Genomic DNA, 24,836 nt, shown 5'->3' with positions numbered 1-24,836 from the left:
GCATTCAAGTGTCCCCTCCTTTTTACACCTTCACCCTCTCTTAGGGGCTTTTTTGTATGCCTTAATGCAGATAGTCCTTTGCCTTGGGCTGCTTTGAAGTAATTGTTTCTTACAGTGGTTTAGCTGTCTTGTAAGCTGCTTCTTTGGTTTAGGGCAAATTCTGGAAGGGGTAACTGGAGACAAGTTTCCTGGTCAGTCTTTCTGGCTTCCACCAAATAAACTAGCACTGACATATGGGCACCTCTGTGTGCACATAGGGGAAATGGGCAGGGGCCCACAATCTGAGCACAGGCTGAGGGCACGGGGAGGGGGCTAGCAAGGGCCAAGAGCTTAGCCTACCATTTTCAGGCTGCTTTTTCATGATTTGGCACTAGCTCAGTTACTGCAACCCTTTCGTTGTTTTCCAGAGTTGAGAAAGATGGCTCTGCCATTTTTTGCTAGTTGTTCAAGGATTCTGTCGGAGGACAGCATTTTGGAGTGCCTTATGCCACCATTTTGGCAGAAGTTAAAACAGGCCAGTTCTGGCTTGTTTTTGTAAAGGTGAAGGGTGGGGGTGTCATACTTTCAGACTTGAGGACAGATCCAAACAAGAAGAGGGACTGACACCCAGGTTTGGTCTTGAAATGAATGAGACTTTGGTTCAAGGCTGTCTTTCCTGTGATTATCTTACCCAAGGTGTAGCCTCCAGTTCGTATCAGGTGACCTTATGATGGGCCCTAACAAGAGGAACCCTGAGAGTAGGGACGAGGACAGTGTCAGCACATTCACTCACCACCAAAGCCACTAAGTGGCCTGCATATCTACCATCTGAGCAGTTTTGGGAGAAAGGGTGGACTGGGCCCAGGTGTCTCGGTTGCCTGGCCCTGGAGCCTGCAGTCATGTCCCAGGTCTGTATGACACATTCTTAAATGTTTTCCCTCTGCAGTTGATTCCAGATCACTGTGTCTTTGCCAGTAACACATCTGCTCTCCCAATCAGAGAAATTGCTGCTGTCAGCAAAAGACCTGAGAAGGTAAGTTCTGAATACAGGGAAACCCTGAAATGTCTTATTGCTTTAGGCTCACTTCCTGAATGCTTAGACCCTGAGTGGGGGGAAGGGCTGGTGGAGATTACGAAGTGCAGTGGATGGGGGTGTTGTAGTCCCAAAAACCAGGCACAGAAAAGCCCAGTGTGCAATACAGGAATAAGTGAGGAACTACTAAAACATACCTTTAAGGGGGATTGGCATCCCTAATGGGTATTCTTTTTCAGGTTCAGACTATAAAACCTAGCTCCATCCTACAACCAGGCATTGAAGAATAAGCCCTAAAATAAAAAGGGTGTTCCAAAAAATGGCCTCTGCTACAGAGTAGATTCTAGTGAGTGTCTAAGACAGTCCATTCCAGATCCAGGAGTGGAGGCTCCGGGGGTGTGGTGGGAAGCTTTCACCATGGGTTCACTTAGACTTTCCATCCAGGACATGAAATGGTTGGGTGTAGAAACAATTTCAATGAGTATTTGGAATGATGCTTTGAAATGTGTCTCTGGGCTTCTAGCATCTACCAGAGTAATTAAGGGAAATGAAATCATTCAAGGAAGAATTAAAAAACACCGGACTTCTGGAGGATATCTAGTAACCAGCCAAAGGCAAGCAGGACACAAAAAAGACCTTTAAGCAGCTGAAACTGTTAATACAAAGTCCATGTATTAAAAACACAAAGTCTATTTATTCTTACTTGTCCAGGTTTGCTAATACAGGGTAATCTCCTTTCCTGGCACATAGCAGGTTAGAAGTGATATGGGGCCTCATGGAGGCAGGAAAAAAATCTTAGGGAGAAGTGGCAGCTGATAGTCAGCAGCATTGAAAATTGATAAAGGTGGGAAACGGACTTTGGCCCAGTGGTTAGGGCGTCCGTCTACCACATGGGAGGTCCGCGGTTCAAGCCCCGGGCCTCCTTGACCCGTGTGGAGCTGGCCCATGCGCAGTGCTGATGCGCGCAAGGAGTGCAGTGCCACACAGGGGTGTCCCCCGCGTAGGGGAGCCCCACGCGCAAGGAGTGCACCCGTAAGGAGAGCCGCCCAGCGCGAAGGAGGGAGCAGCCTGCCCAGGAATGGCGCTGCCCACACTTCCCGTGCCGCTGACGACAACAGAAGCGGACAAAGAAACAAGACGCAGCAAATGGACACAGAAAACAAACAACCGGGGGAGGGGAGGGGAATTAAATAAAATAAAAATAAAAAATCTTTTAAAAAAAAAAAAAAAGAAAATTGATAAAGGAGAAGCTGTTGTTCATTTGATGCTCACTTCTCAGTCTCCTCAGTGGAGTGGACCAAGCCTCCCACTTTGCAGTCCCAGCCTCCAGGTATCTTGGATATATAGCTTTAATCACCTGCTTGCCTAATATCATTCATAGAAAAGTAAGGCCAAAGGGTCACAAGTAGGGTGGCCACCCATCTCCGTTTGCCTAGCACTGAAGAATTCCCTGGGACCTCGGACCTTCAGTGCTATGGCAGGGAAGTCCCAGGCAATCCAGGATGAGTTGTACCTCAGGCACAACTTTCTTGAGCAGTGTAACCCCATTTTATTTAGTGATTACATGGGTGTATCTATGATTGTCAGAACTCATCAAACTGACCACTTTAAGATCTGTGCATTTTGTCAACCTACAAGTCATGGCAATAAAGGCTCATTCCTTCCACTCACGAGTACTGAGTCTGAGTCAGGCCCTACCTTTAAGTATTTTAGGTGTAAGTTTAAAAAAAAACAAGTGGGGGTTTAAAAGCAACTTTGGGTTGATAAGTTTATGTAACGTGTGACTTGTGTATTACATAATGGTAAGTGGGAAGGCTTTGGGGACGGGCAGGCCTGTGGTGGAATCCCACTCTCTCATTTCCTAACTGACCTTGCGCTACTCCTTGTACTTCCTGATGCTTTGGTCCTCATCTGGATAATGAGATGGTCCAGTTCACAGGGTTGTAACAGACCACATGTAAAGAATATATGGTAAATGTACTGAAGAACAGGTAGATGATTAGAATTCTATAAATGGTAGTATTATTAGCTATCCCTTTAGCTAAAGTGGGGAGAGAAAAGTCAAAACTACAATGATGAATTTAACTTCTTCCACAGTTGTATTGTGGAGACTCTTGTTAGTTTAATGAAGTGGTTCTCAAACTTCAGCATGCATCAGAATCGTCTGGGGCTGATTAAAACACAGCTCTCAGTTTCTGATTCACCTTCCTCAGTCTGCTTGGCTTGTTGTTCCCTTGCCAGGTGATTGGCATGCACTACTTCTCTCCTGTGGACAAGATGCAGCTGCTGGAGATTATCACAACTGAAAAGACATCTAAGGACACAACCGCTTCTGCTGTAGCAGTTGGTCTCAAGCAGGGGAAGGTCATCATTGTGGTTAAGGTGAGAAGCTGGCAACTGGGGCAGATTTTGAAAAGTTAAGACTCTTTATGCCTCTAGGCTCTTTCATAACTGGTCTGTGTTAACTATTCTGGGGTAAATATATACCAGCTTTTGATGTGTTTTTCCCCCTGGGTTGTCTATTGTATGGACAGTGGTATGACCCTGTGCAGCTACATTGGGATAGGAGTGGGGAGGGTCTGGATATGGCAGGGACCCCGTCGCTAACCCAGACCTCAGATGACCAGGAAACTCAATGCCATGCTGGTTGAGTCAAGCTCTGTTGCTCCTGGGAATAGCTTCCCTACAATTTAATGCTAAGCATTCTGATTGAGATTATAAATCACCTTAAATTTTGAAATGATATCTGGGAAATGGAGACTGGTTTCAGACTCAGATAGTACCAGCCACAGAAAGGCCCCTGAGCTCACGTTCTCTCCCTTGGCAGGATGGACCTGGCTTCTACACCACCAGGTGCCTTGCCCCCATGATGTCTGAAGTCATCCGGATTCTCCAGGTTGGTACTGCTCTCTGGAATGTTGGTGGCATTTTCCACTCCTGAAGTCCATCCACCAAACTGTTCATGGCAAGATGAGGAACAAGCTTCCCTCTCAATACTAACTCCAGAAGGCCCTTTTGTGCCTTCCCATTTCTGTATAGCAGTGAGAAGTCCTGGGGCTGATGCTGTACTGAAATGGGCTTACATTTAGTTCTGTTCCCTTAGCTTTCTCACTGTGCTCCCTAAGCCAGAGGACTCTCTCCAACCTCTTCTTTGCTGTCTGCTTCTGCCGCCCACAGAGCCCTCCAGTGCCATCTAGGCCATTTGCTGGCAGGAAAGGGGGTAGACCAGACAAGGGGATCACAATCTTGAGAACTAAGCCCCATCCGCCATGAAGCCAAGTTAGTATTGAGATTCAAAATGGAAAACAAGAAGGAACAATCCGTTCATCTCTAAACCTCGTTAAACTGCTATCGGCTAGGGAAGGCTCAAGCATTACGTGGGGTTCCCTTCTCTCTTTGGGCTCCCCTGAGTGTAAGAGTCCCAAGCCTGGTCCTGGCCAGGTGACACCCAGAAAGGAGGTGGGTTTTGTACCAGACTGTGACCAGAGGCAGCATTGGGAGCTCTCGTAGAGAGGATCTGAGATGGCCTTCCTCTGAGCTCCGTCTCATTCCTCATTCAGGAAGGAGTCGACCCCAAGAAACTGGATTCCCTGACCACAAGCTTTGGGTTTCCTGTGGGTGCTGCAACACTGGTGGATGAAGTTGGTGTGGATGTAGCTAAACATGTAGCCGAAGATCTCGGCAAAGCCTTTGGGGAGCGGTTTGGAGGTGGAAGCATAGAACTGGTGCAGCAGATGGTATCCAAGGGCTTCCTGGGTGAGTAGCCTCAAGGAAACCTAACTAGCACCATTAGTTACAAAGTTTTGAGCAGTTTCCTTAAACTAAAGAGCAATAGAAACCCCATATGGAAGAGAGACATAGAGGCCTAGACATAGAGGCCTCTGTCGTGGAAAATTTCCAAAATGACTTCATGAGAGCCTCCTCTTAGGCTGGGCCTGTAGGTTGTAGACAGAGGGCAGAACTCTGACCTGGGGCTCTGCCATCACCTGAAGCAAGCCATGCCAGACCAACAGGCATGCTTACCTTGCCCAAGATTTTTAATACATTTATGCTACTGAAGGCACAAGATTTAACATGGGGCCAGAGTAAAATCTCTAAATACCGAGAATGAGGCCCACCAAGAGGTGGCTTTCTCTCTTGGCAAAGTAGCAGCAGAAAACGACCTGGGCATCCTGGGGTCTGGTGCTGAATATCTGGACATTAAAACTCACCAGGTGCTGCCTTTCTCATCCAGACACACAAATTTCCAAGCTCCAGGAAACACCAGATCTTTTCTCCATCTCTGCCAACTCTTGTGACAGAGACTAGATTCCAGGGTGAGACATACAAAGTTAGGAATAGCCAGAAAGGCTTCAGCTTTATAGCAAACCAGCAGAGAAGAGAATTCTTGGGCCGAACTCTGCAAATTTGTAGCTTGTGATTATTGCTTCTTTCAGGTCGCAAGTCTGGGAAGGGCTTTTACGTCTACCAGGAGGGTGTGAAGAATAAGAATTTGAATTCTGACATGGATAGTATTTTGGCAAGTCTGAGGTTGACTCCTAAGTCTGATGTGTAAGTCGGTTTGGGTAGCTAATGGCTTCTCAGCTCAGAGCTTCTCAGTCCCTCTTGCATTTTCTGTTACGGTCACCGTACCTGAACAGGAAGAACCTTCCTGACACTGGTGTAGTACTTTACACTTCCGAGCCCCTTCACATACCGCCCTGCTTTCTAGCAGGCATCAGGTGAGAACTGCGGCCCAGCCTTGTTAAGACCCCTGCTCCAGCCTGCGCTGTGAGGGTCCCAGGAGCCCCGCTGGGAAGGCAGCTTGACCTAAGCCCCTTTCCCTTCCCCTCCCAGATATGTTATCACATGTAACTGACAGTTGCTAAAGTTTTGATTACCTACTCTGTGCCAGGCTCTTTCTGGGTGCTCACACGCAGGTTAATTAGGGCCAGGAGCCCACTGCCCTCTTTTTCCAAGGGAAAGGCTGGGATGCCTGGGCAGCATCGCTTCCACAGAGCTGGATGTGCAGTACAGGCTGTGCCTTGGGGCTCCACCAGCGCCAGCCCTCACTTCACGTTCTGCACCTGCAGCGCTTGCGTCCCTCCCTGTACTCTTCCTCCACCTAATGTCTCTTCCTGTCGGCAGCTCCTCTGACGAAGACATCCAATTCCGCCTGGTGACAAGATTTGTGAATGAGGCGATCCTGTGTCTGCAGGAAGGGATCTTGGCTACGCCTGCAGAAGGCGACATTGGAGCAGTCTTTGGGCTTGGCTTCCCCCCTTGTCTTGGAGGTCGGTCCTGCAAACTGAGAAGTTATCTTGCTTTACTTAGTGTTCCTGTTGCCATCTCCTCCGCTAAGTCCTGTTTCTCCACCTAGGGCCCTTCCGCTTTGCGGATCTGTACGGTGCTCAGAAGATTGTGGACCGGCTCAGGAAGTACGAGGCTGCCTACGGGAAACAGTTCACCCCATGCCAGCTGCTGATCGACCACGCTAACAACCCTAACAAGAAGTTTTACCAGTGAGCAGGTCTCGTGCCCTGCTCCGTAAGCTCACTAACCCGCAGCTCAGGCAGTGCTGGCCCTCCATGAGAGTGGCATCGAGATTTCTCCAAGGAACCAGAAGGAAACAAACTCTGACATCAGGCTTGCTCCTTGATCAAAGTGCCTTCAGCTGTGACCATCTTTCCCTCCTGTTGGAGTCCTGACTGTGAATTAGATTTTGCAGTCCATCTTGGAAAGCAGAACCCACTGAGCTCATGATTTCATGAGGCCCCAGGTGGCAGCATCTCTGGAGCCGTTTTTACTGCCTGTTCCTTCCTGGGAGGCTGGTGGTGGCGAGGGCGGTTCTGCACCCAGCCAAACATGGTAACAATAAAAGCCAACTCTTTATCAGCCTCTCTGCCTGCTTGGTCCTCTTTCCTGTCTTTGCCCTTCTGGTTTAAACTCCTCCTTCAAGGAACAAGCTGGAATAAAGCCCTGTACTTTGAGGTAAGACCCTGCTGGGAGAGCTCAAGGCAGCACCTTAAAAAAATGACCGTGATGATAGAAAGTGAAACTTTTTGAGCCCACACTGTTTAAATGCCACTTAACACACAATGCCTGCAGAGGTCAGCTGGAGCAGCTAAAATGTAACCAGTCTGGCAAGCCAGGAGGTGAAAGACTAGTCCCCAAAACTGGATTTCCTCACTGCACGGTTTTACCCAGGCATTTCCTTGCTGTGATTCTAGCTGGCACACACACGCCCCTTAGGGTGTTTGTGGGCATGTTGGAGTTGAGCAGAGGCAGTGATGCTGCCCTGATGTTGAAAATACCCCACACCTCATGGCTGCACGAGCGCACAGAGATGGGTGTAAGTCACCAGTTCCTGTGAGCAGTACAAGGGGGCCGACTCAGCCCCCACCGCCACTCCACCGTGGCTTTGACCCTTCCCTCCTCTCACCTCCCTGGTGTGGAAAGTTCCTGCCTGCATCCTGGCAGAAGCAGTGCCCAGTCTGAGTAAACAGTGCCAGGGGCTCCCGACTGGGTCTGGCAGAAGATTCCGCTGAATGTGTGCAGAATCATAATTCAAGTCCCATCACACTTTGTGCATTCTAAACTTGACTGTTTACTCCTGCCTGAGCTCCAGTGCTAGAACTTCAAATATTTCCCCGGTCCCAGCTCTGTTGCTGGGACTGGCAGGCAGGGAGCTTAACTCCGGCTCTGCTAAACAGTTGGTTGCTAGGAAGCCAGAACCTAAAACCAATTATCTCTGAGCTGGGTTTCCAGATGATCAGTCGAAGGCAGAGAACGATCCTCTGCACCAAAGTCCTTAGCTGGTTTCTAATGTGAGGGCCTGAGAGAGCCTTGAGGCAGGCATTTGGGCAGTGCCAGGATGTGCCATGCCTGTCACCCCCTGGCCCTCCAGAAGCAGAAAGAGAGCTGGCACCCAGAATTCCACTTGACCCCTTCTTCAGTGGTCTAGCATTTATTTCACTAGTCCATGAGGATTCATTAAACCATCTGCAAGAAGCCCGGGTGGGCAGCTCCGTCATTTCTGTGCTGCTCGTTCCTGCCCCCTTCCCTCGGAGGTCAGGAAGCCTGCTCCTGGCACGGGCACCCGTGCAGCTTTGCTACTCTTAAGCTAAAAACTGAGGAAATAAATAGCTAGGTAGACTAGGTAAGGCAGAGAGGAGACTGGCAGCCCTGGGCCCTCCCCCTCGGCGTGAGGGGAGAGCCGGTGTGTTCCTGGTTAGCTGAGATGGGGAAGGGCACGGGGGCAGGGGCGGGTGCACGGCAGACCCCATGCTCTCGAGTCAAGGGCCCTAAGACCTGCTTTGAAGCATGGGAGTTAAGTGCAGAAGGACTCAGCTCACTGAGGAGGGGAGAAGGTGGGTCTGGCCCAAGCCACTGTGTTCTTGCTCTCCCATCCATAACCACATGTGACAAAAACACAGGGAAGGACTGATGGCAGGGGACTAGCGAAGGTGGGAGCGGCTGAATGCCACCTCCCTCTAGAATCCAGGAGCAGCTGGGCTAAGGCTCCCTGCCCTCCTACTCCAAGACTCTGAACGCAGCCTGTCCGGAGGAATGACGAGTTACAGTGAGCTCAGCACAGGAGCCTCTGCCACCCAACCTGGGGAAGTAGATCAAGGGCAGAGCTGTGCCTTTCAAAGTTGTCACCCAGGGGCAAGGCTTGTGCTGATCCACCTGTGCTCAGGGCCAGGCACCTCAACCACAGTGGTCAGGGAAGGACAAGGGACATCCCAGAGATACAGAAATCAACCCCTTGGACTCTGGGGCAGCTCAGGCCAGAAGCCCACAGAGCCCAAAGGAGAGGGCACTTGAGGAATTTGTGCTCAATTAACGGACCATCCTCCTTCCTTTGTCTTGAACTTGACCCTGCACTTTTGAGAAGTGCAAGATGCCTGTGAAGTTCCACTACAGGGCGCGGGGAGGTTGGCAGCATCTGACCCCCTAGAGGGATCGGCCGATGCCTCCCCAGGTCCACTGGTGCCTCCCACCACTGCGCCATGTACACTGCGCACTAAAAAGGCAAAACGTCCCGTGCTCGGGGCTCTGGTCCCAGATGACCACGTCTCCTGGCTTCCCGCTGAGCGGCTGCCGGGCAGCCTCACTCTCGGCCCAGCCGCCTCCAGCGGCAGAAGTGCCCGCCTCTCAAGCACGCTGTCCCTGGGCAGAGCCTCCGTGCCAGCGCCCCAACTGGTCGGCCTGGGCTGGGCGATTCAGATCTTAGGCCGCCAGCCTTTGATGAACTGCATGATCTTCTTGACCTGCAGCTTGGTGAGACGGAAGTCGTCTGCCAGGATGTCCTCACTGAGCTGCACAAAGATGCTGCCATCGATGCGTTCTCGGGCAAAGAAGCTCACCACGTCCTCCGAGAGCCCGATGAAACGCAGACTGCGGGAGACCTCCTCCAGGGAGAGCGCAGATAGGTCAGCCGGGGGCTGCCAGGAAGCGTCCCGGCCTCCCCAGCTTGAGGCCCCGTCCCGGGGACTGGCAGGTGGCCCCTCGGGGCGCCCCTGGGGGAGGAAGAGTCGGGCCCCGCCTGCCTCGGGCCCCTGCAGGGCACCCGGTGACAGTGGGGTGGAGACCTGCCGCAGCCCAGCCCTTCAAGCTCAAAGGCCTTGGGGGGACCGAGTGGGGAGAGGCGGGCCCCAGATCCAGGTCCCCCCACAGCTCTGGGCTCCTGGTAGCGCAGCAGCTCGGGCTCTGGAGAACTGCCCTGCCTCAGCTCAAAGGGGGCAAAGGGCTCCAGGCCGGGCTCCTGCCATTCAGGGGAAGAGGAGGCGGGGGTGGGCACGGCGGCGTAGGCCTGGCCTGGCGAGGCCGGGCCCGGGGAATAGGCCGGGCAGGAGGCAGCCAGGGCCCCCGCGGTGGTGGTGGGCCCAGAAGAGGCGGCTGCGGGAGGGCCCGAGGGGTAGGCAGGCCCTGAAAAGGGGTTGAGCGTCCCAAAGGGAGCGAAGCGTTTCTGGGGGTGGGAGGCCTTGAGCAGAGGCGGGCAGCTCTGGTAGGTCTTGACTGGGGCGTCGGCCCCCAGGAGGGGGGCAGCTCGACTGCCCAGGGGCTCTGCGTGCGCCCGGGAGGCCTGGCTGGGCTGCGTGGTCGAGGGCGGGGGCCCCGGGGCCGGGCGGCTGGAGGACTCGCCCACCTTGCAGTCCCCCCAGGTGCATGGGTAGCAGTAGAGGGAGTACGCATCCGGGGACGGGGAGCCGCTGCCACTGCGGGAGCCCGCCCTGTGGGCAGAGAGACAGGTACACGGGGCGGGTGAGGCTGCGGGCAGGCCCCGCACCACGGCGCAGCAAGCCACCACCGACACGCAGAGGCCGCAGCCCTGGGCTCAGAGCGCTGGCCCCACCCCACGCCCCAAGGCCCGAGACCCCCCCAGTGCACTTGGTGAATTCTTCCAGCACCCCCCAACCCAGGTCAGAAAATAATCAGGGGGACAATTAAACTCAATGGAATTAAGTAAATATGTAAAATTACCTGGGGGTTCCCTGTCCTGCCCTCAAACCCCGTCTCGGTCTGCAGCGAGCCAGAGCAACGTTCCCACCCAGCCCTCACCCCCCAGGAAAGAAGCAGGCTTGAGCAGGAGCGGGCAGTGCAGGGGCCCCTGACCATGGCACACCCGCCCCTCCTGCCTTGGAAGGATCCGGGACCAAGAGAAGGGACTCACCCATCCTGGAGGCCAGAGGAGTAGTACGAGAGGCTGGAGCTGGGCGAGTGGGCAGGCTGCAGCTTGGGGAGGCGGGGGGGCACTGGGGGGCTGCCCGAGAGCCAGCCGCTGCCAGCGCCACCTCGGGGCGGCACAGGCGGGGCATTGAGCAGGCGGCACTCCTCCTTCACCTGCACGCAGAGGGCAGGCGGGGTCAGCGGGTGGCACAGGGCGGCGGCTGGCACTCCAGCCCTCCCTCTGCCAAGCAGCTGGGCCCCGGCCACCTTGCCCTGCACCCCAGCTGCTCCCTGGGGCCACCCCCACCCCTTCTAGCCTGCCGACCTAATTCTACTCGCCAAGAGCCCGCCTCCTTCAATCGTCTCTTCCCTGGGGAAGTTGTGAATGTTAAGAAAAAGAGTACAGACGCAGAGCACAGGTGATCAGGTAAGTGGAAGGGTCCCTCCAGGGAAAGGAGAGGAAGACAAGGAGCTGTCACTGGGTTCCCTTCCTTACAGGCCCAAACTCCCCAACGCCAACTCCAGGGGATAACAGGTGTCATGTGGCAGGGAACATGTCCTGTCCCAAGTGAGTTTGGGAAGTTCTGCGCCAAAGATAAACTGGTCCGGGCGGCCCTTTTTGGAGCCTTTCATGTACCAGTGCTCTGTGACCCCAAAGCCAGCAGAGCGGGGAGGGCTGGGAAAGACCGACATTCTCAAAACTTTTCGCACGACCTGCAGGAGCAGGACCCGGCTTCCGTGGAACCTTCTGGGTAACCCTGCTCTAGGCGCCTGAGTTCACTGGCGGCTCCGTCCCCACCACTCCCTGCTGTCCCCTGGTGCCCATGATGTCCGGCCCTCGGCACTCCCTCGCGTCCCCTCCCTCCGCCCACCCTGGGGTGCAAGTCCGGAGCCCCAGGGGACTGGCTTTCCCGGGCCACCCTTGGCCCCCGGCCGGGCAGCCGCCCTGGACGACGAGGAGCCCAGGGAACCGGGCGGCCACGGCGCTCACTCACCGCCTCGGACTTGGGGGGCACGGGCGGCGGCGGCGCCTCGGGCTCCGGGCGCGCCGGGCCCGCGGCCGCGAAGGACAGCAGGTCGGGCCCGGGGGCGGCCTGGCCCTGGGCTCGGCGAGGCCGCCGGCGGCCGGGCGCGCCCACAGCTCCTCGTAGGGGAGGTCGGCGGGCGCGCCGGCCCAGTCGGGGCTCACGTAGTCCTGGTCGCCGTCGGCGAGCGCGGGGGGCGCGCCGCGGCGCGGGCAGGCAGAGGCGCGCGCGGCGCGGGCTGGCGCCGTCGTCGGCGAGCTCAGGGGGCGCCTCGCGCACGGCCGTGGAGTACTCGTCGGGGTCGAAGCGCTCGCGGCAGTAGGAGGCGCTGTCGCGCAGCAGGCGCTCGACGCGCGGGTCGCCGGCCAGCAGCCCCTGCGGCAGCGCGAAGCGCGGTGTGTCGCGCAGCAGCAGGAAGTGCAGCGGCGCCGGGCCCTCGCGGCGCAGCGCCAGCCCCAGCACCACCGTCTTGGAGATGATGCTGACCAGCTGGTAGCGGTGGCCCTCGCGCACCGGGTGCAGGTCGTAGGGGTTGCGCGGCGGCCGGCTGGGCACCTGCACGTTCACGGGCAGCCGCACGCGCTCGATGATGGCGCGCACCGTGTGCTCGCCCTCCTGCATCTGCAGCTCCAGCGGGCTGCGCGTGCTGAAGCGGCCCTGGCACTGGAAGGGCAGGCTCAGGCTCTCGTTGGTGCGGTGGTTCATGCAGATGAGGCAGGGCATCTTGCCCCGGCCGGGCCCCGCGCCCCCGCCCGCCGCCCCGGCCAGCGCCCCGGCCCGGCCCAGCTTGCGCAGGAGCGTGGTGAAGCGCGAGCGCTCCTTGGGGCTCTTGGCGCACAGGATCTCCGCCTGGCCCATGAGCGTGAGCTCATCGCCCGCGTGCAGCGTGAAGTTGTACACTTCGCTGTCCTCGCTGAACTCGCCCGACACCACCTGGGGAGACAGGGCGCGGGGCCTGAGAAGCCGGGTGGCGGCGCGGGACTGGGGGCGGGGGAACCCACGTGCCATCCCAGAGAGGGCCCAGGGCAGTGCCCCCTAAATAACCTCACGTAGTAACTCCAACTCAGAAGAGCTACCTTAAGGATTAAATCGCTGAATACACGGACAGTAGGACAGTTATATATATATATATATATTTTTTTTTTTTTTTATTTTTATTTTTTTTGAGGGACCAGGCAGGGGATTGAACCCCTGACCTCATATATGGGAAGCCAGTGCTCAACCACTGAGTCACATGGGCTCCCGACTTGGTTTTTTCATTTGTTGCTATTTTGTGTTTTTGGTTTCAGGACATACCAGGGACCCAACCCGGCACCTCCCGTGTGGGAAGCAGGCTCTCAACCACTTGAGCCACATCCGCTACCCTGTAACATACTTTTTGAGATCATGCAATAAATGTCAACTTTTATTATCCATATCTTTCAAACTTGGATGACATCATGCCCCACCCATGCCTACCACCCAAGTAGCTAGGAGGGTGAAGAGGAATGAATTCACAGATACAAAGGGGGCTGCAAACACCGAAGAGTGAGCCGCACAGCACAGCACCACCCAATCTTGGAGACGGTGCTGGCGAGTCATTGGTGCCATATGCTTCCCCACAACCAGCTCCACTGGTGGGTACCAGGGCCGCTGGGATACAGCTCGGGTTGCCCTGAAAGGTGTCGGAATCGGGCCACCCTTCCACACACTTCCTCCTGCTTTGCCACCTCCCACGGGAAGCTCCTGGGACCAGGGGCCACACGCTTGTCTCTCCTGACCTGGTCTGATCGCCCAAGGTCCTCGAGGGACCATGAGGAGCCTCACTGGGCACACTCTCCCTCCTGGACCCTCCAACCAGAGTCAGGGCTGCCCCTGAAGCAGGGGGCGGGACGGGGGCAGCCTGCCTGGTTGCGGGGACTGACCTTGACACTGAAGGTGATGGCTTCCATCACAAAGATGCGGTCAGGGAAGGCGCTGGCCACCTCCTCCACGCTGCTGAAGTACCTCACTGGCTCCCGCACATCCCGAGCCTGCTCCAGGAGCTTGAACTTCCCTGCACAGGGGGAGCGCCGGCCGCTGGATGGACCCGCCTGCGGGAGCCTGGCTGCACCCAGGCACCCTCAGGGCTCCTACTTCTTGCTCTCCCCACCCTGCCCCCGGCAGGCAGTGGGCAGGCTGGCAATAGCATAGGGTGGAGGGGCTGGTTGCCCGGCTGGAGGCTCAGCACAGGGGGAAGCACGGGGCCCTAGCAGCTAGAGCACAGCCCTCGCCCCCTGGAAAGCTGGTGGGTGTGCTGGGAGGTTGGTGGCTGCCTACCCAGAGAAACTGCACACTGGTCCCCGGACACTGATCCTCGGCCACGAGTATGTGTGGCACGGGGGATGCTGGCTCCCACCTGTGGTGACCCTCTCTGGGTCTCTGCAGGGGTCGGGGCTGATGACCTTGGGCCCTGCCTGAATCTGGCACCCTGTGCAACCACCTGGAGCTGGTGGTCCACCCTGAGGCACTCACTGGCCAGTCCACAGGCTCAGTTCCAAGCCTTAGAGGCCCCGAGAGCAGCTGCTCTGGCCCCAGCTCTGTTCCCAGGCCCTGCTGACTCCACGTCCACTCCCAGAGGCCTCTGATCTGAGCCCAGCAGAGCCACCTCCCACCAATGAGGCCTTCCCAGCCTGCAGTCCAGGGCTGGGCACCCTGGCCAGCCGAGCAGAGGCCCCCAGCAGACACAGACTTTCTAGAAGGGATACCATCTGTGAGGCTGACACCTCTGCGTCAAACATCTCACCTCCCTGGCTGCACCCCTTTTACATGCTCGCCGGCAAGATTCAAACACAAGGCTGTGAACTGCCCTGGCATCTGGGCGGCCTCAGAGTTGGCACAGAAGGAAAAGAGTCTAGGGTAGGTGAAGGGATGATGGGTTGCGAGGTGACTCCAATTTCTTGTGTCCTCCTTGGGGCCACTTTAGACATAGTTTATTCACTTCTTTATTCCACAGACAGTTATGGAGTACCTACTATGTGCCAGATACTCTGCTAGGTCCCTCAGGGAAAAAATACAGTCCGCCCTCAAGAAAACCAAGATGCAGCAGGGAAGCAGTGAGTACCCAACAGTGGCAGGGGAGGCAGCAGACTCCTGGAAAAGGCAGGCTGGAGGATGGCTCGAGCGGGGAGAAACCTGCCTGGCAGGGCCGGAGCGGATGGCTGAGCTGCCCTTTAAGAACCAAAGGGATTTTAGAGAATGGGTCTTCCTGGTGGGAGAAAGGGCAGGAGCAGTGCCTGGAGGGGCCCGAGGGCTCACAGCAGCTGCCGCAGCCTGCAACGGGGTCGCAAAGGGCCTGGAATGCTGCGCTCAGGCCGCAGGCTTTATTCCTAGGAGGTGGAGCCCACTGGACTGTTTTGAGCAAGTAAACACTATGATTTAGGCTGAAAACCATAAAGATAACTGGGAGGCCAGTCAGGAAAACAATCCAGGGGTGAGACCCGGAGGAGACTGAGGGCAGTGACTGAGGAACAGCCAAAGGAACAGACGGAGAGTTCCTTGGAAGAGGGGAGGGAGGGGCGAGCGGGACACCCTCAGGCAGATCCTGGGAGGCCAGGTCAGGGCCCTCTGGGCGGTGCTGTGCTAGGGCGGGTGGGCCTGTGGGCGCAGAGCTCGGGGTGGCTGCGCAGGAGCAGATGGGGGTGTCAGCTCACAGGTGGTGGCTCCAGTGGCAGGCAGGTACGCTGGCCCAGGGAAGGGGACACAAAGAGGATGTTAACCCTCTGGGGATCCACTTGCCAGCAAAATGCCCACCCTGGACTTGTAGCTTGAGCAGGGGACTTTGCAGGCAGTGCTGGGAGCCCCCAAAGGCCGAGCTGGGGCCCTGACCGTGGAGGGTAGGAAGAGCAGAGGGGCCGGGGCGAGCTGACAGCGGCAGCGAGAGCAAGAAGAGAAACGCGAGGCCCAAGGCTACGGGAAGAGATGTGGGAAACACCCGGAGAAAGCTGGGCGGCGAGCCCCCCAGTCCTGCCCTACCCCCTGGGACCCCCATGGGAAGAAGCCCGAGCCTGTGCCACAGCCCGCGAGGGCAGGGAGGCTAAAACGGAGAGGGGGGGGCTGGGACTCAGAAAGCACGAGACTCAGGGCTGCTACCACCAGACAATGGACATCCCCCTTCCTCCCCCCTCTCCACAAACCCCCCAACACTTCCCCATGGGCCGGGAAGGGAGAGCGGCCGCCAGCAGCCAGGCGGGGAGCGGCCGGCGCCCCGGGGGGCGAGCGGAGCCGGGTCAGGGCTGGAGCCGGGGCGGATGTGGCGGGGAGGATCGATGTAACCATGGCACCCGGCCCCCACCCCGGCGCGGCCCGGAGCGCAGCGCCGGCCAGGACTGCGGGGGGAAGGGAGGGCGGCCCCCCGGGAGCCCGGCCCCGGCCCCTGGAAGCCCCGTCCTCTGCCCGGGCCCCGGGCGCTCCCACGCCTGCCGCGCGCTCGGGGCGCCCCTGAGCCCTTCCGGCTCTAGGGACCTGCCCCCCCCCCGCCCCCGCGCCCCGGCCCGGGCCCCCGGGGACACGGCCGCGCCTCCCCGGCGTCCTGGAAGGCAGGGGCAGGGCTGGCCTGTGCCCCGCCAGGACGCAGGGTGCGAGCGCGCGCTGGAGCCGGGCGCCCCCCGCCTCTGCCGCCCCGCGGGCCCCGCACGCCGGCCCGTTTTCCCATCTGCAAAGTGGAGGCCGGCACCCTCCCGCGGGACCCCGGGGGGCGCCCGCCGAGCACCCGGGGCCTCCTGAGGCCCCGAGGGCGGCCCCACCCCCACCCGCGGGCCGCGCCGCCGGCCCCCTCCCCCCGCCTGCGGGACGCGGCTCCCTCCGCGGTCCGCAGCCGGCCGGCCCCTCCTGCCCAGCGCCGTTATTAATTCATGAGCAGGAACTCAGAGCCTCGGAACCTGCCGGTCCCCTCCCCGTCCCAGACGACACCCCTGCAGGCCCGGCCAGCTGCCGCCCCGTCACCACCACCCTACCACGCACTCAGGGGCCCCAAAAGCGATGGAGGGAAAGGGCTGAGAGCCCGCGGCGCCCTAGTTGCCTAGGAGACCCCGTGCCTTGGTTTCCCTCTGTAAAAACGAATTTTCCTCTTCACAGCTTCACCCACACAGCTGAAAGGGCGCCGTCCCTTAAGCCCCGCTCCCTGGGAAAGGTGTTTTCCAGACTTTTTATTTTTTAGGCTGGGGATTGAACCTGGGACCTTATGTGCGGGAAGCCGGCGCTCAACCACTGAACCAGGTCAAGCTCCCCTGCCTTTCTTTGCTTTTCTACCCCAGGCTGGGGCTCCCTGGCTTGGGCAGATCCTTCCACTGGCTTCCAGGCCTGGGCAGGACCCCGGGGCAGAAAGCACACTTGAGTTTCCTCATCTTTTAAACTGGGGGCAGGGGGCAGGGTGGTACCAACCTCACAGGGTTGTGATAAAGCCTTGTGACTAAAGGCTTAGTCCTGCCTCTTTGGCTCCAGACAGAAGTGGGAGCCTCGAGGGTCCCCAGGTTTTGTCGTTTGCGCTGGAGGGGGAGAGGGGCGTGTTTAGAACAGGTCAGAACCCAAACCTGGCAAGCCCCGAAGGACTTTCCTTTCCTGAGAAGCCTCCTGAGAAGCTGCTGGAGGAAGAAATGAAAAGGCTCCCCCCAGGGGCAGGGGGCAGCACGTGCTCCCTGCACAGTGGCTGGGGGACCCCATGGCATCTCTGGGACAGAGGCCACCAGCCTTCCCATCCATCCCACGCAGGGGACACCAGCCTGGATGCCGGGCTCCAGCCCTGGCTCTGCCCCTTTCCTAGCTGTGTGGCGCTGGGCGGCCAGTCACTTTCCATCTTAGGCCCCCCCCCCCCCCCGCTGACCACCTGGACAGTGAAGGGCTGTGCTTTCTTTCCCGGCAGCAGAAGCCTTTCTTCAGACAAAATCTTATGCCAGGTGCCAACAGATACATAAAACAGACCAAAGCAGGTGCTTCAAGCAAAATACTTCAAAGCCTGAAATTTTAGCATTCACTCATAAAGTCAATCAATGAAAACAAGGACCTGTTTTGATTAATACAGAAGTTGCAGAAAACGGGACTCGAGCTGTCAGGCGCAGCCATACAACCAGCCTGAGCACCCAGTTTGTTTCTGTGTTTTGCTTGCACAATGTTGAGAAGATGTGGCAGGAGCCTCTGTTTGTGGGTCGGTATGAAACCCGTTAAGGAGACAGCACAAGGTCTCCAGGGGTAAGTTCGGATTTGTAGCAATATGAGTGTGTGGGGCTTTTTTTTTAATCATTAGTTTATAATCTACTTTAAAATAAAGCATCAAACAAGGGTGAGCCACCTTTCCAGAAACACTGCGGAGAAAAGAATGACCGCCCCCCCAAGCTGCGTGGCTTTGGCTCCGCATCCCTCGCCCATTGCCTGCAGCTCTAAGGCTGGGCACTGGCTGTGTCCCCAGGCCTTCCCCGGCCCCACCTGGGTACTGCAGGGGGATGTCGATCTTGGGCCCGATGACATAGTGACCCTCCTCCAGGGTGTGGGCTGTCACCGTCGTCCACTGGCGGCAGGAGTGGATGAGCAGGATGTCACGCTCACTGACGCCCTCGGCATATTCCCCTGGGAGAGGAAGAGGCCGTTAGCACAGGCCGGGTGGCCTCCTCCCCAAGACCCCGCGGGGGACAGCTCCCCGTGAGACCTGCCCAGGTCGGCATGGCTCGAGGGGCGGGCGGGCCGCCAGCAGAGCCCTCCCCCACCACGCCCCCGGAGCGCCCGCTGTCCCCGCACGGGCCTGCCCCTGCCCCTGCCCTTCTGAGCAGTTATGCCCGTGGGGAGGTGGGAGAGAAACGGGCAGGGAACGCGGGGCAAGCTGAGGCACTGAAGGACAGTCAGAGGGAAGCGGCCGACGCTGGCCAGGGGAGGAAGGGTGTGAACAGAGACACCTGAGCTGGGCCTGAGGTCCCGCAGAATTCGCAGTACCCCTGTTAGTGCCAGCCCAAGCATGGGAAGACCCTTTTGGGGGAGTGATGAGGGCCCCCATTGTGGGTACCAGCTGTGAGGGCTCCCCCAGACTACATGCACCTCAGAGGGGCTGATTGTCAGCCCTCCCCAGGGGGCACCCCTTCCTTGTCACCTGTTGCCACGGGCAGTCTCCTGCGTTCAGGGGACCTCAGGGGGAGGGGAGAAGCCCCGAAACCTCCAATCCACCTGGGAGAAGCTGCTCCTGCCCCCCCCCCTTGCTCCCAGGCCTTGGAACCCCAGCGATGGAGGGGGAAGGTATGGAGGAGGGGGTGTGTGGAGAGGGCCGATGGGGGGGCAGTCCTGGGGGAAGCAGCACTGGGCAGGGAGGGGCCGGAGGCTCCAACCCGGCCGCAGCAACGGTCTCCAGGGGAGCGGGGGTGGGGGGCTGGGGGTGGCCCCACGTCCCACCTCCTGGGTGCAGCTGGTGGCGGGGGGGGGGGGGGGGGGGGTTGGGGGGGGGGACGCCTCCTTCCCTGCCCCCTCTGGCAGCCCTTAATAAATTCCTGTCTCCTACCAGATAGGAAGCGGTTTCTACCCTGATGGCTTGGGTGTCTGTGTGTAGGAGTGGGGCGCAGGGCACACGCGGAGGGGACCTGAGCCTCCACCGCAGCGCCCCACCTGCGGAGCAGCGCCCCACCTGCGAGCACCTCCTCCTGAGCTCTCCTGAACCCAGTTCCCTTTCACGGGAACACAAGCCCCGCACACTGGCACACGCCCGCAGCCAGGGGTCACGGTGACCAGGAGTTGAGCCCTGCAGCCATCTGGCCCTCAGGGACAGCTCCTTGGAACCCCCGGGACACCTCAGCCCGTGGTCCCAGTAGCGGGCCCTTCCCAAACGCACGGCCACAGAGGGGCTGCCAAGCCACACGCTTTTCATCACTCTCACTCTGCTGGTGACCTCGGCCGCAGCCCCGTCAAGCCTGCCGCCCGCCCCCCTCCTTCCTTCAACCCATCCATCTTCGTTAGGCAGGAGCCCGCGGCCCAGTGGGGAGCCAAACGGGCCCGTTACAACGGGGTACAGAGTAGAAGTCGAGGCAGAGGAGCCACGGGGAGCCCAGGGACCCCCAGCGGGGCAGGTGCCAAGGAAGATGCGTGGGAAGCAGTGAGTCCTACAGGCTCGGGACCACACGCCGACGACGCGGTGGCGCTCCGGGGGCCCAGACGTGGGGCCGCCGGGGACCCCTGCCGGACCGCCGGGACTTGACCGCCCCCACGGAGCCCGCTCGCGGGCCCCGCCGGTGCCCACTGCGGCCACTGCCCGCCGCCGCGGGTGGCAGGGGCTGCCGGGCCCCGCGCAGCGCCGAGGAGCCGCCGGCCCCATTAGCATTCCGGGAAGCGAGTGTGCCAACGCGGGCCAAACCCCTATTCTTCTCGCACACAAAACCCCCGGCCTGGCTGCCAGCCCCGGCGCCCGCCCCTCCCCCAGCCCCGGAGCCCCCTCCCCTTCCCCCAAACGGTCCCCTCGCTCCGCTCAGCCCCCAGGCGTGCTCCCTTGGGCCCCCAGGCGCTGTCCCCTCAGCAGGGCGGCCCGGGCGGCCGGGGCCCGCGGGGACGTGGGAAAGGGCCGGGGACCCCGGGGGAGGGGGGGGGCGCGCCGGGCGACAGGGGCCGCTCCCTGGGGCCTCCCCCCGGAGGTGGCCTGCCCGCCCCCGAGGCCCCGGGGCTGCACCCCGGAACGCCCAGGGAGGTGCGGGAGGTCCCAAGAGGCGCGGAGGGCGGCCGGGGGGTGGCGGCGGTGGCAGGCGCACTCTGCTGCCCAGGAGATGCGGGAGGACGGAGGTGAGAGGCGGGAGACAAAGGGACGGAGCGGGCGCGGCCGCGGCCAGGGCCCTTGGGAGCGCCGGGGGACGGGGGTGCGCCGACGGGACGGGCGCGCCGGCTCGGCCGCGCTCCGGGCGCCAGCAGGCCCGGAGGACTCCGGCCCGGGTCGGCCCCGGCCGGGTCCCAGGGCCGCTGCGCGGGGCCCGGGAGGCGGCGGACGCTCGGCGGGTGGCCCCGGCTCGCCCGGGAAGGCGCGCGGGGAGCAGCGCCCGGGAGCCGGGAGGGCGAGCGCCGCGCCCGCGCGCGCCCGCCAGCCCCTGCCTGGAGGGCCCCGCTCTCCCCCGGGGTCCCCTCCCCGGCACCCCGGGTACCTGGCCCGAGGCAGGCGAGCGTGGGCAGGCGACAGCGGCTGACGATGAGGTCGAGCGGGAAGGCGCCCATGCTCCAGCGCAGGCCCGCCAGGCCGCCCGCCAGCTTCTCCATGGCATGGGGCGTCCCCGGGGCCGCCGGCGCGGGGCCCCCGACGGCCTGTCCCGCGCCCCTGGGCTCCCGCGCCCGCCGCGGCGCTCCCCGCCTGGCCGCCCCGCGGGGGCTGCGGGCGTCACGTGGGCCGCCCGGGCGCGGGGCGCGCCCCCTCCCCCGCCGCCCGCCCGCGGCCCCCGCCCCTCGCCCCACCCCCGGCCCGCGCCTCCCGCCGCCGCCAAGTCCCGCCCCCCCGCCGGCCTCCGCACCCCCCAGGGTCCAGGTGACCGCCGGTGACGGAGGGCCGCGGGCGCTTGCAAGGGAAGCCAAGTCCCCGCGCGCCACCTGCTGGGTCGTGGGGCGGGCGGGGCGGGGGGCGGCCGCCGCCTCCTCCCCGCCGAGGGGGTCCTCTCCCAGCCACCGCCCACCCGCACCCACCCGGCTCCCCCCAGCGGCGGCGCTGCCTCCCGCGGCTGAGACCCCGCCTCTGCGCGGGCGGGGAGCGACACTAGTGGGGCGCGGCCTCGCAGCCCCACTTCACTGGGGTGCACCCGGAGCCGCGGGGGTCACGGGGCAGCCCGGATTCGAACCCGCTGCGGACGCCGCCGCCCCGCCCCGGTCCCCGCCCCGGTCCCCGCCCCGCTGCGGAGCCCTGGACGCGCCCCAGGGCCTTCTTACCCGGTGTCCCCCACAGCCCCAGGACCCCGCGAGCCCCGCAGGCGCTGCGCCCGCACTGGGCGGTTGCTCGGGTTGCACAGGGGCCGCGGCGGGCTCCTCCAGGCGCTCGGCCGGGGCCCCTGGCCCTTCCGTCCCCCACTGTCCTCCTGCTGGCCCTGCCTTTTCTGCTCGCCTCACCCCCTTCTCCCAGCCTCTCGCGGCTCCCGGGTTCCCCTCTGGACACCCCTGCCCGAGCGGCAGGGTCCTCCGCCGCGTCGCCCGAGCCGGGCCCGAGTCCCCCCTTCGCCCTCAGTGTGCGGGCGGCGCCCTCTGCAGGCGGCCGGGGGGCTGCTGCAGCCTTGTCCCGGGCGGGGGACTGCGCGGTGGCCTAAGCCCCGCGCCGCGCCTTGGAGGGCTCCGTTTGGCCCTCGGCCCCGGGACCCTAGGGAAACCCCCATGCATAGACACCCCAAATCCACCCTTCCAAGGCGACTGCTGGCGTCATCTGATCTGACCCCCTCCGGGTTTCTCAAGTGGGGACATTTCAGCTCAGTCCCGCGTACCTTTCAAAGGAAGAAACGCAGCGCTCAAGAGCGCACGTGGCCTTACCTGACAGCAGGGGAGAAGCAGAGCCGGGACGGGCAGGCGGTGCCAGCTCCCTCCCGCCGGCCCGGCCGCCTACCCCCTGCCCGCGCCCCTCCACGGGCTCCCCGAAGTGGCTGGAAGCGCTGGGGGGTCCTGAGAGTGAGGGGGGAGACGGGAAGGAGGGCCGTGGCCGAAGGGGAGAAGGATGAACTGATAATGTAGGGGCGGAAGGAAGGAGGGAAAGAGGTGGAAAGAAGCCGGGGAAGGAAAAGGGGGCCTTGGGGTCACTTTTCTTTTCCCTCCTGGCAGGGTGTGTCTTGAGGAGGGTGACAATGTACTTTGTTTACACTGGGACACTTTTGAGAGTGAAGGGGGTGCCAGCTGGGACCACCTGTGTAAACCAATGCTCCGACAGCAGGTGTGACCCTGGGCTGGCCCGTTTGGCCACCCTGCCTCTGGGAGGCCCTCGGAGCCCTGCTGGACCTCAGTTCCAGCTGTGCCCCTGCCCCAAGTCATTCACGGACCCTTCCACGGCACTCACCTATCACAGTGGAGCTGCGTCTTCTTGCGTTTTCTATCCCAGCTAAGGACGTCACTTTTCACCTTGTCCTCCAGCCTGGGAACCTTCTGCCTGACCCTCACGTCGACGACTCACGAAGCCTCGGCAGTTCTGTCTCCACCACGGGTCCCGCTGTGTGGCCGTCCTCTCCAGCACCACTGCAGCCCTGCCTCAGTGCCTCGTCACATCTTCCTGCCTTGGTAGTTTATATCCAGAGCCCTGGAACCCTGGGTTTCGGCTGGGTCGGGGGCCAACGCATGTGTGAGGCAGGTCTGCCTAAGTAGACCTGGACCCGCTTCCCAACTCTTGTGGAAAGTTCCAGAAGCCTCTTAAACTTCTTAAACTCTTTAAGCTTCTTAAACCCTCGGGGAATCTTCTGGGACCTGACACACCCCTTGATTAGCTTAGGGCTCAGCAGCCCTGTAGGAAGGGACACGGCTTCAGCGGGGGTCAGAGATGCTCCCATCTTTCCTTGGATTCCTGAGGTTGCTGGAAGCAGCGGGGCGGAAAGGAGAGCCAGGAGAGCACGCTCTGCAGGGAGGCCGAGCTCAGCAGCTGGGCCTGGAAGTGAGGAGCCAGCAGGCCGAGGGGGGCCGAGGGGAACCCAGAGTCTGTGGGGGAGGGAAGGTCTGCGGAGCAGAGGAAAGAGCTGGGAGCCCAGCTGCTCTGTTGTGGGGTCCACCTCTGACAGGGTGGGTGGTGCAGAGTGGTTCCCTACTGCCTGGACGCAGCAAGATGACGCAACAAAAAGAGACACAGATTCCCGGTGCCGCTGATAAGGATAGAAGTGGTCACAGAAGAACACACAGTGAATAGACACAGAGAGCAGACAACTGGGGGGGGCGGTGATAAATAAAATAAATCTTAAAAAAAAATTCCACTCTATGGATGTACCACGTTTTGTTTATCTATTCATCCACTGATGGACACTTGGATTACTTCCATCTTTCGACTACTATAAATAATGCTGCTGTGAACATTGGTGTGAAAATATCTGTTCGAGTTCCTGCTTTCAATACTTTTGGGTATATAGCAAGTAGTGCGATTGCTGGGTCATACGGTAGCTCTATACTTAGCTTTCTAAGGAAGAGCCAGCTGATTTCCAATGGTTGCACCATTCTACAATGCCACCAGCAATGTATAAGGGTTCCTATTTTTCTTCATTCTCAAAAATACTTATTATTTTCTGTTTTTTAAATAATAGCCCTCCTAGCGGATGTGAACTGTTATCACATTGTGTTTTGATTTGCATTTCCCTGATAACCAGTGATGTTGAACATCTTTTGCTGTGCTATTGGCCATTTTTATCTTTAGAGAAATGTCTATTCAATTCCTTTGCCTGTTTTTTTGAATGAGTTGTCTTTTTGTTGGTGAGTTGAAGCAGTGTTTGATATATGCTAGATATGAGACCCTTATCAGATATATGGTTTGTAATTCTTTTCTTCCATTCTATAGGTTGTCTTTTGACTTTTTTGAGAGCATAATTTTCAGCACAAAAGTTTTCATTTCAATGTATCCAATTTATCTATTTTTGTTGTTACTGCTTGTACTTTTGGTGTCATATCTAATAAACTATTGCTTAATCTAAGCTTACAAAGATTTACTCCTATATTTTCTTCTAAGCATTTTATAGTTTTATCTTTTTTGTTTTGATCCATTTTGAGTTTATTTTCACATATGGTGTGAGGTAAGGATACAACTTTATTTTTTTGCATGTGGATATCCAGTTGTCCCACCATCATTTGTTGAAAAGATTATTCTTTCACTTTTAATTTCTTTTTTCTTTTTTAGTATTTATTTTATTTCATTTATTTCTTCTCCCCCCCCCACCCCGACGCTTGCTGCCTGCTCTCACTGTCGGCTGTCAGCTCTCCGTGAGCCAGCTTGCTTTACCAGGAGGCCCCAGAAATCAAACCAGGGCCTCCCATATGGTAGATGGGACCCCAATCACCTGAGCCACATCCACCTCCCCATATTTAATATTTTGGCACCCTTGTCAAAAATCAACTAGCCAAAGAGAGAATTCTGAAAGCAATGAGAAGCAACACTTCACATAGAAGGGAGACTCAGTAAGACTAAGTGCTGATTTCCCATCAGAAACGATGGAAGCAAGAAGGCAGTGGGGTGACATATTTAAAGTGTT

The 24,836-nt window shown here is 59.3% G+C and overlaps 2 protein-coding genes across 3 annotated transcripts in view; one reads left to right on the top strand and one right to left on the bottom strand.

Moving 5' to 3' along the window:
* The window catches only part of HADHA (hydroxyacyl-CoA dehydrogenase trifunctional multienzyme complex subunit alpha), a 53,800-nt gene extending 46,911 nt beyond the window's left edge, over positions 1 to 6,889 (top strand). For both annotated transcript variants that reach the window (XM_023588934.3, XM_004447547.5), the window contains 7 exons: positions 926 to 1,012; positions 3,254 to 3,394; positions 3,840 to 3,908; positions 4,573 to 4,768; positions 5,449 to 5,563; positions 6,140 to 6,285; positions 6,372 to 6,889. In XM_023588934.3, the coding sequence (XP_023444702.1) occupies positions 926 to 1,012; positions 3,254 to 3,394; positions 3,840 to 3,908; positions 4,573 to 4,768; positions 5,449 to 5,563; positions 6,140 to 6,285; positions 6,372 to 6,517 (900 nt within the window). In that variant the 3' untranslated portion in view covers positions 6,518 to 6,889. The remainder of the gene's footprint in view (positions 1 to 925; positions 1,013 to 3,253; positions 3,395 to 3,839; positions 3,909 to 4,572; positions 4,769 to 5,448; positions 5,564 to 6,139; positions 6,286 to 6,371) is intronic.
* On the bottom strand, positions 1,660 to 21,001 carry GAREM2 (GRB2 associated regulator of MAPK1 subtype 2). The gene is given in 9 exon segments (XM_004447546.4): positions 1,660 to 9,596; positions 9,599 to 10,227; positions 10,668 to 10,837; positions 11,659 to 11,744; positions 11,747 to 11,889; positions 11,891 to 12,621; positions 13,593 to 13,723; positions 18,127 to 18,267; positions 20,802 to 21,001. Coding segments are annotated over 9 exon segments (2,523 nt in total). The 5' UTR covers positions 20,914 to 21,001; the 3' UTR covers positions 1,660 to 9,216.
* Positions 21,002 to 24,836: the final 3,835 nt, after the last annotated feature.

This window comes from Dasypus novemcinctus, chromosome 25 (genome assembly GCF_030445035.2).
Source record: "Dasypus novemcinctus isolate mDasNov1 chromosome 25, mDasNov1.1.hap2, whole genome shotgun sequence".
In the NCBI taxonomy this organism is placed as follows: Eukaryota; Metazoa; Chordata; class Mammalia; order Cingulata; family Dasypodidae; genus Dasypus; species Dasypus novemcinctus.
The sequence above is the reverse complement of the archived record's forward strand: the minus strand, read 5'-3'. Positions and strand labels throughout refer to the sequence as shown.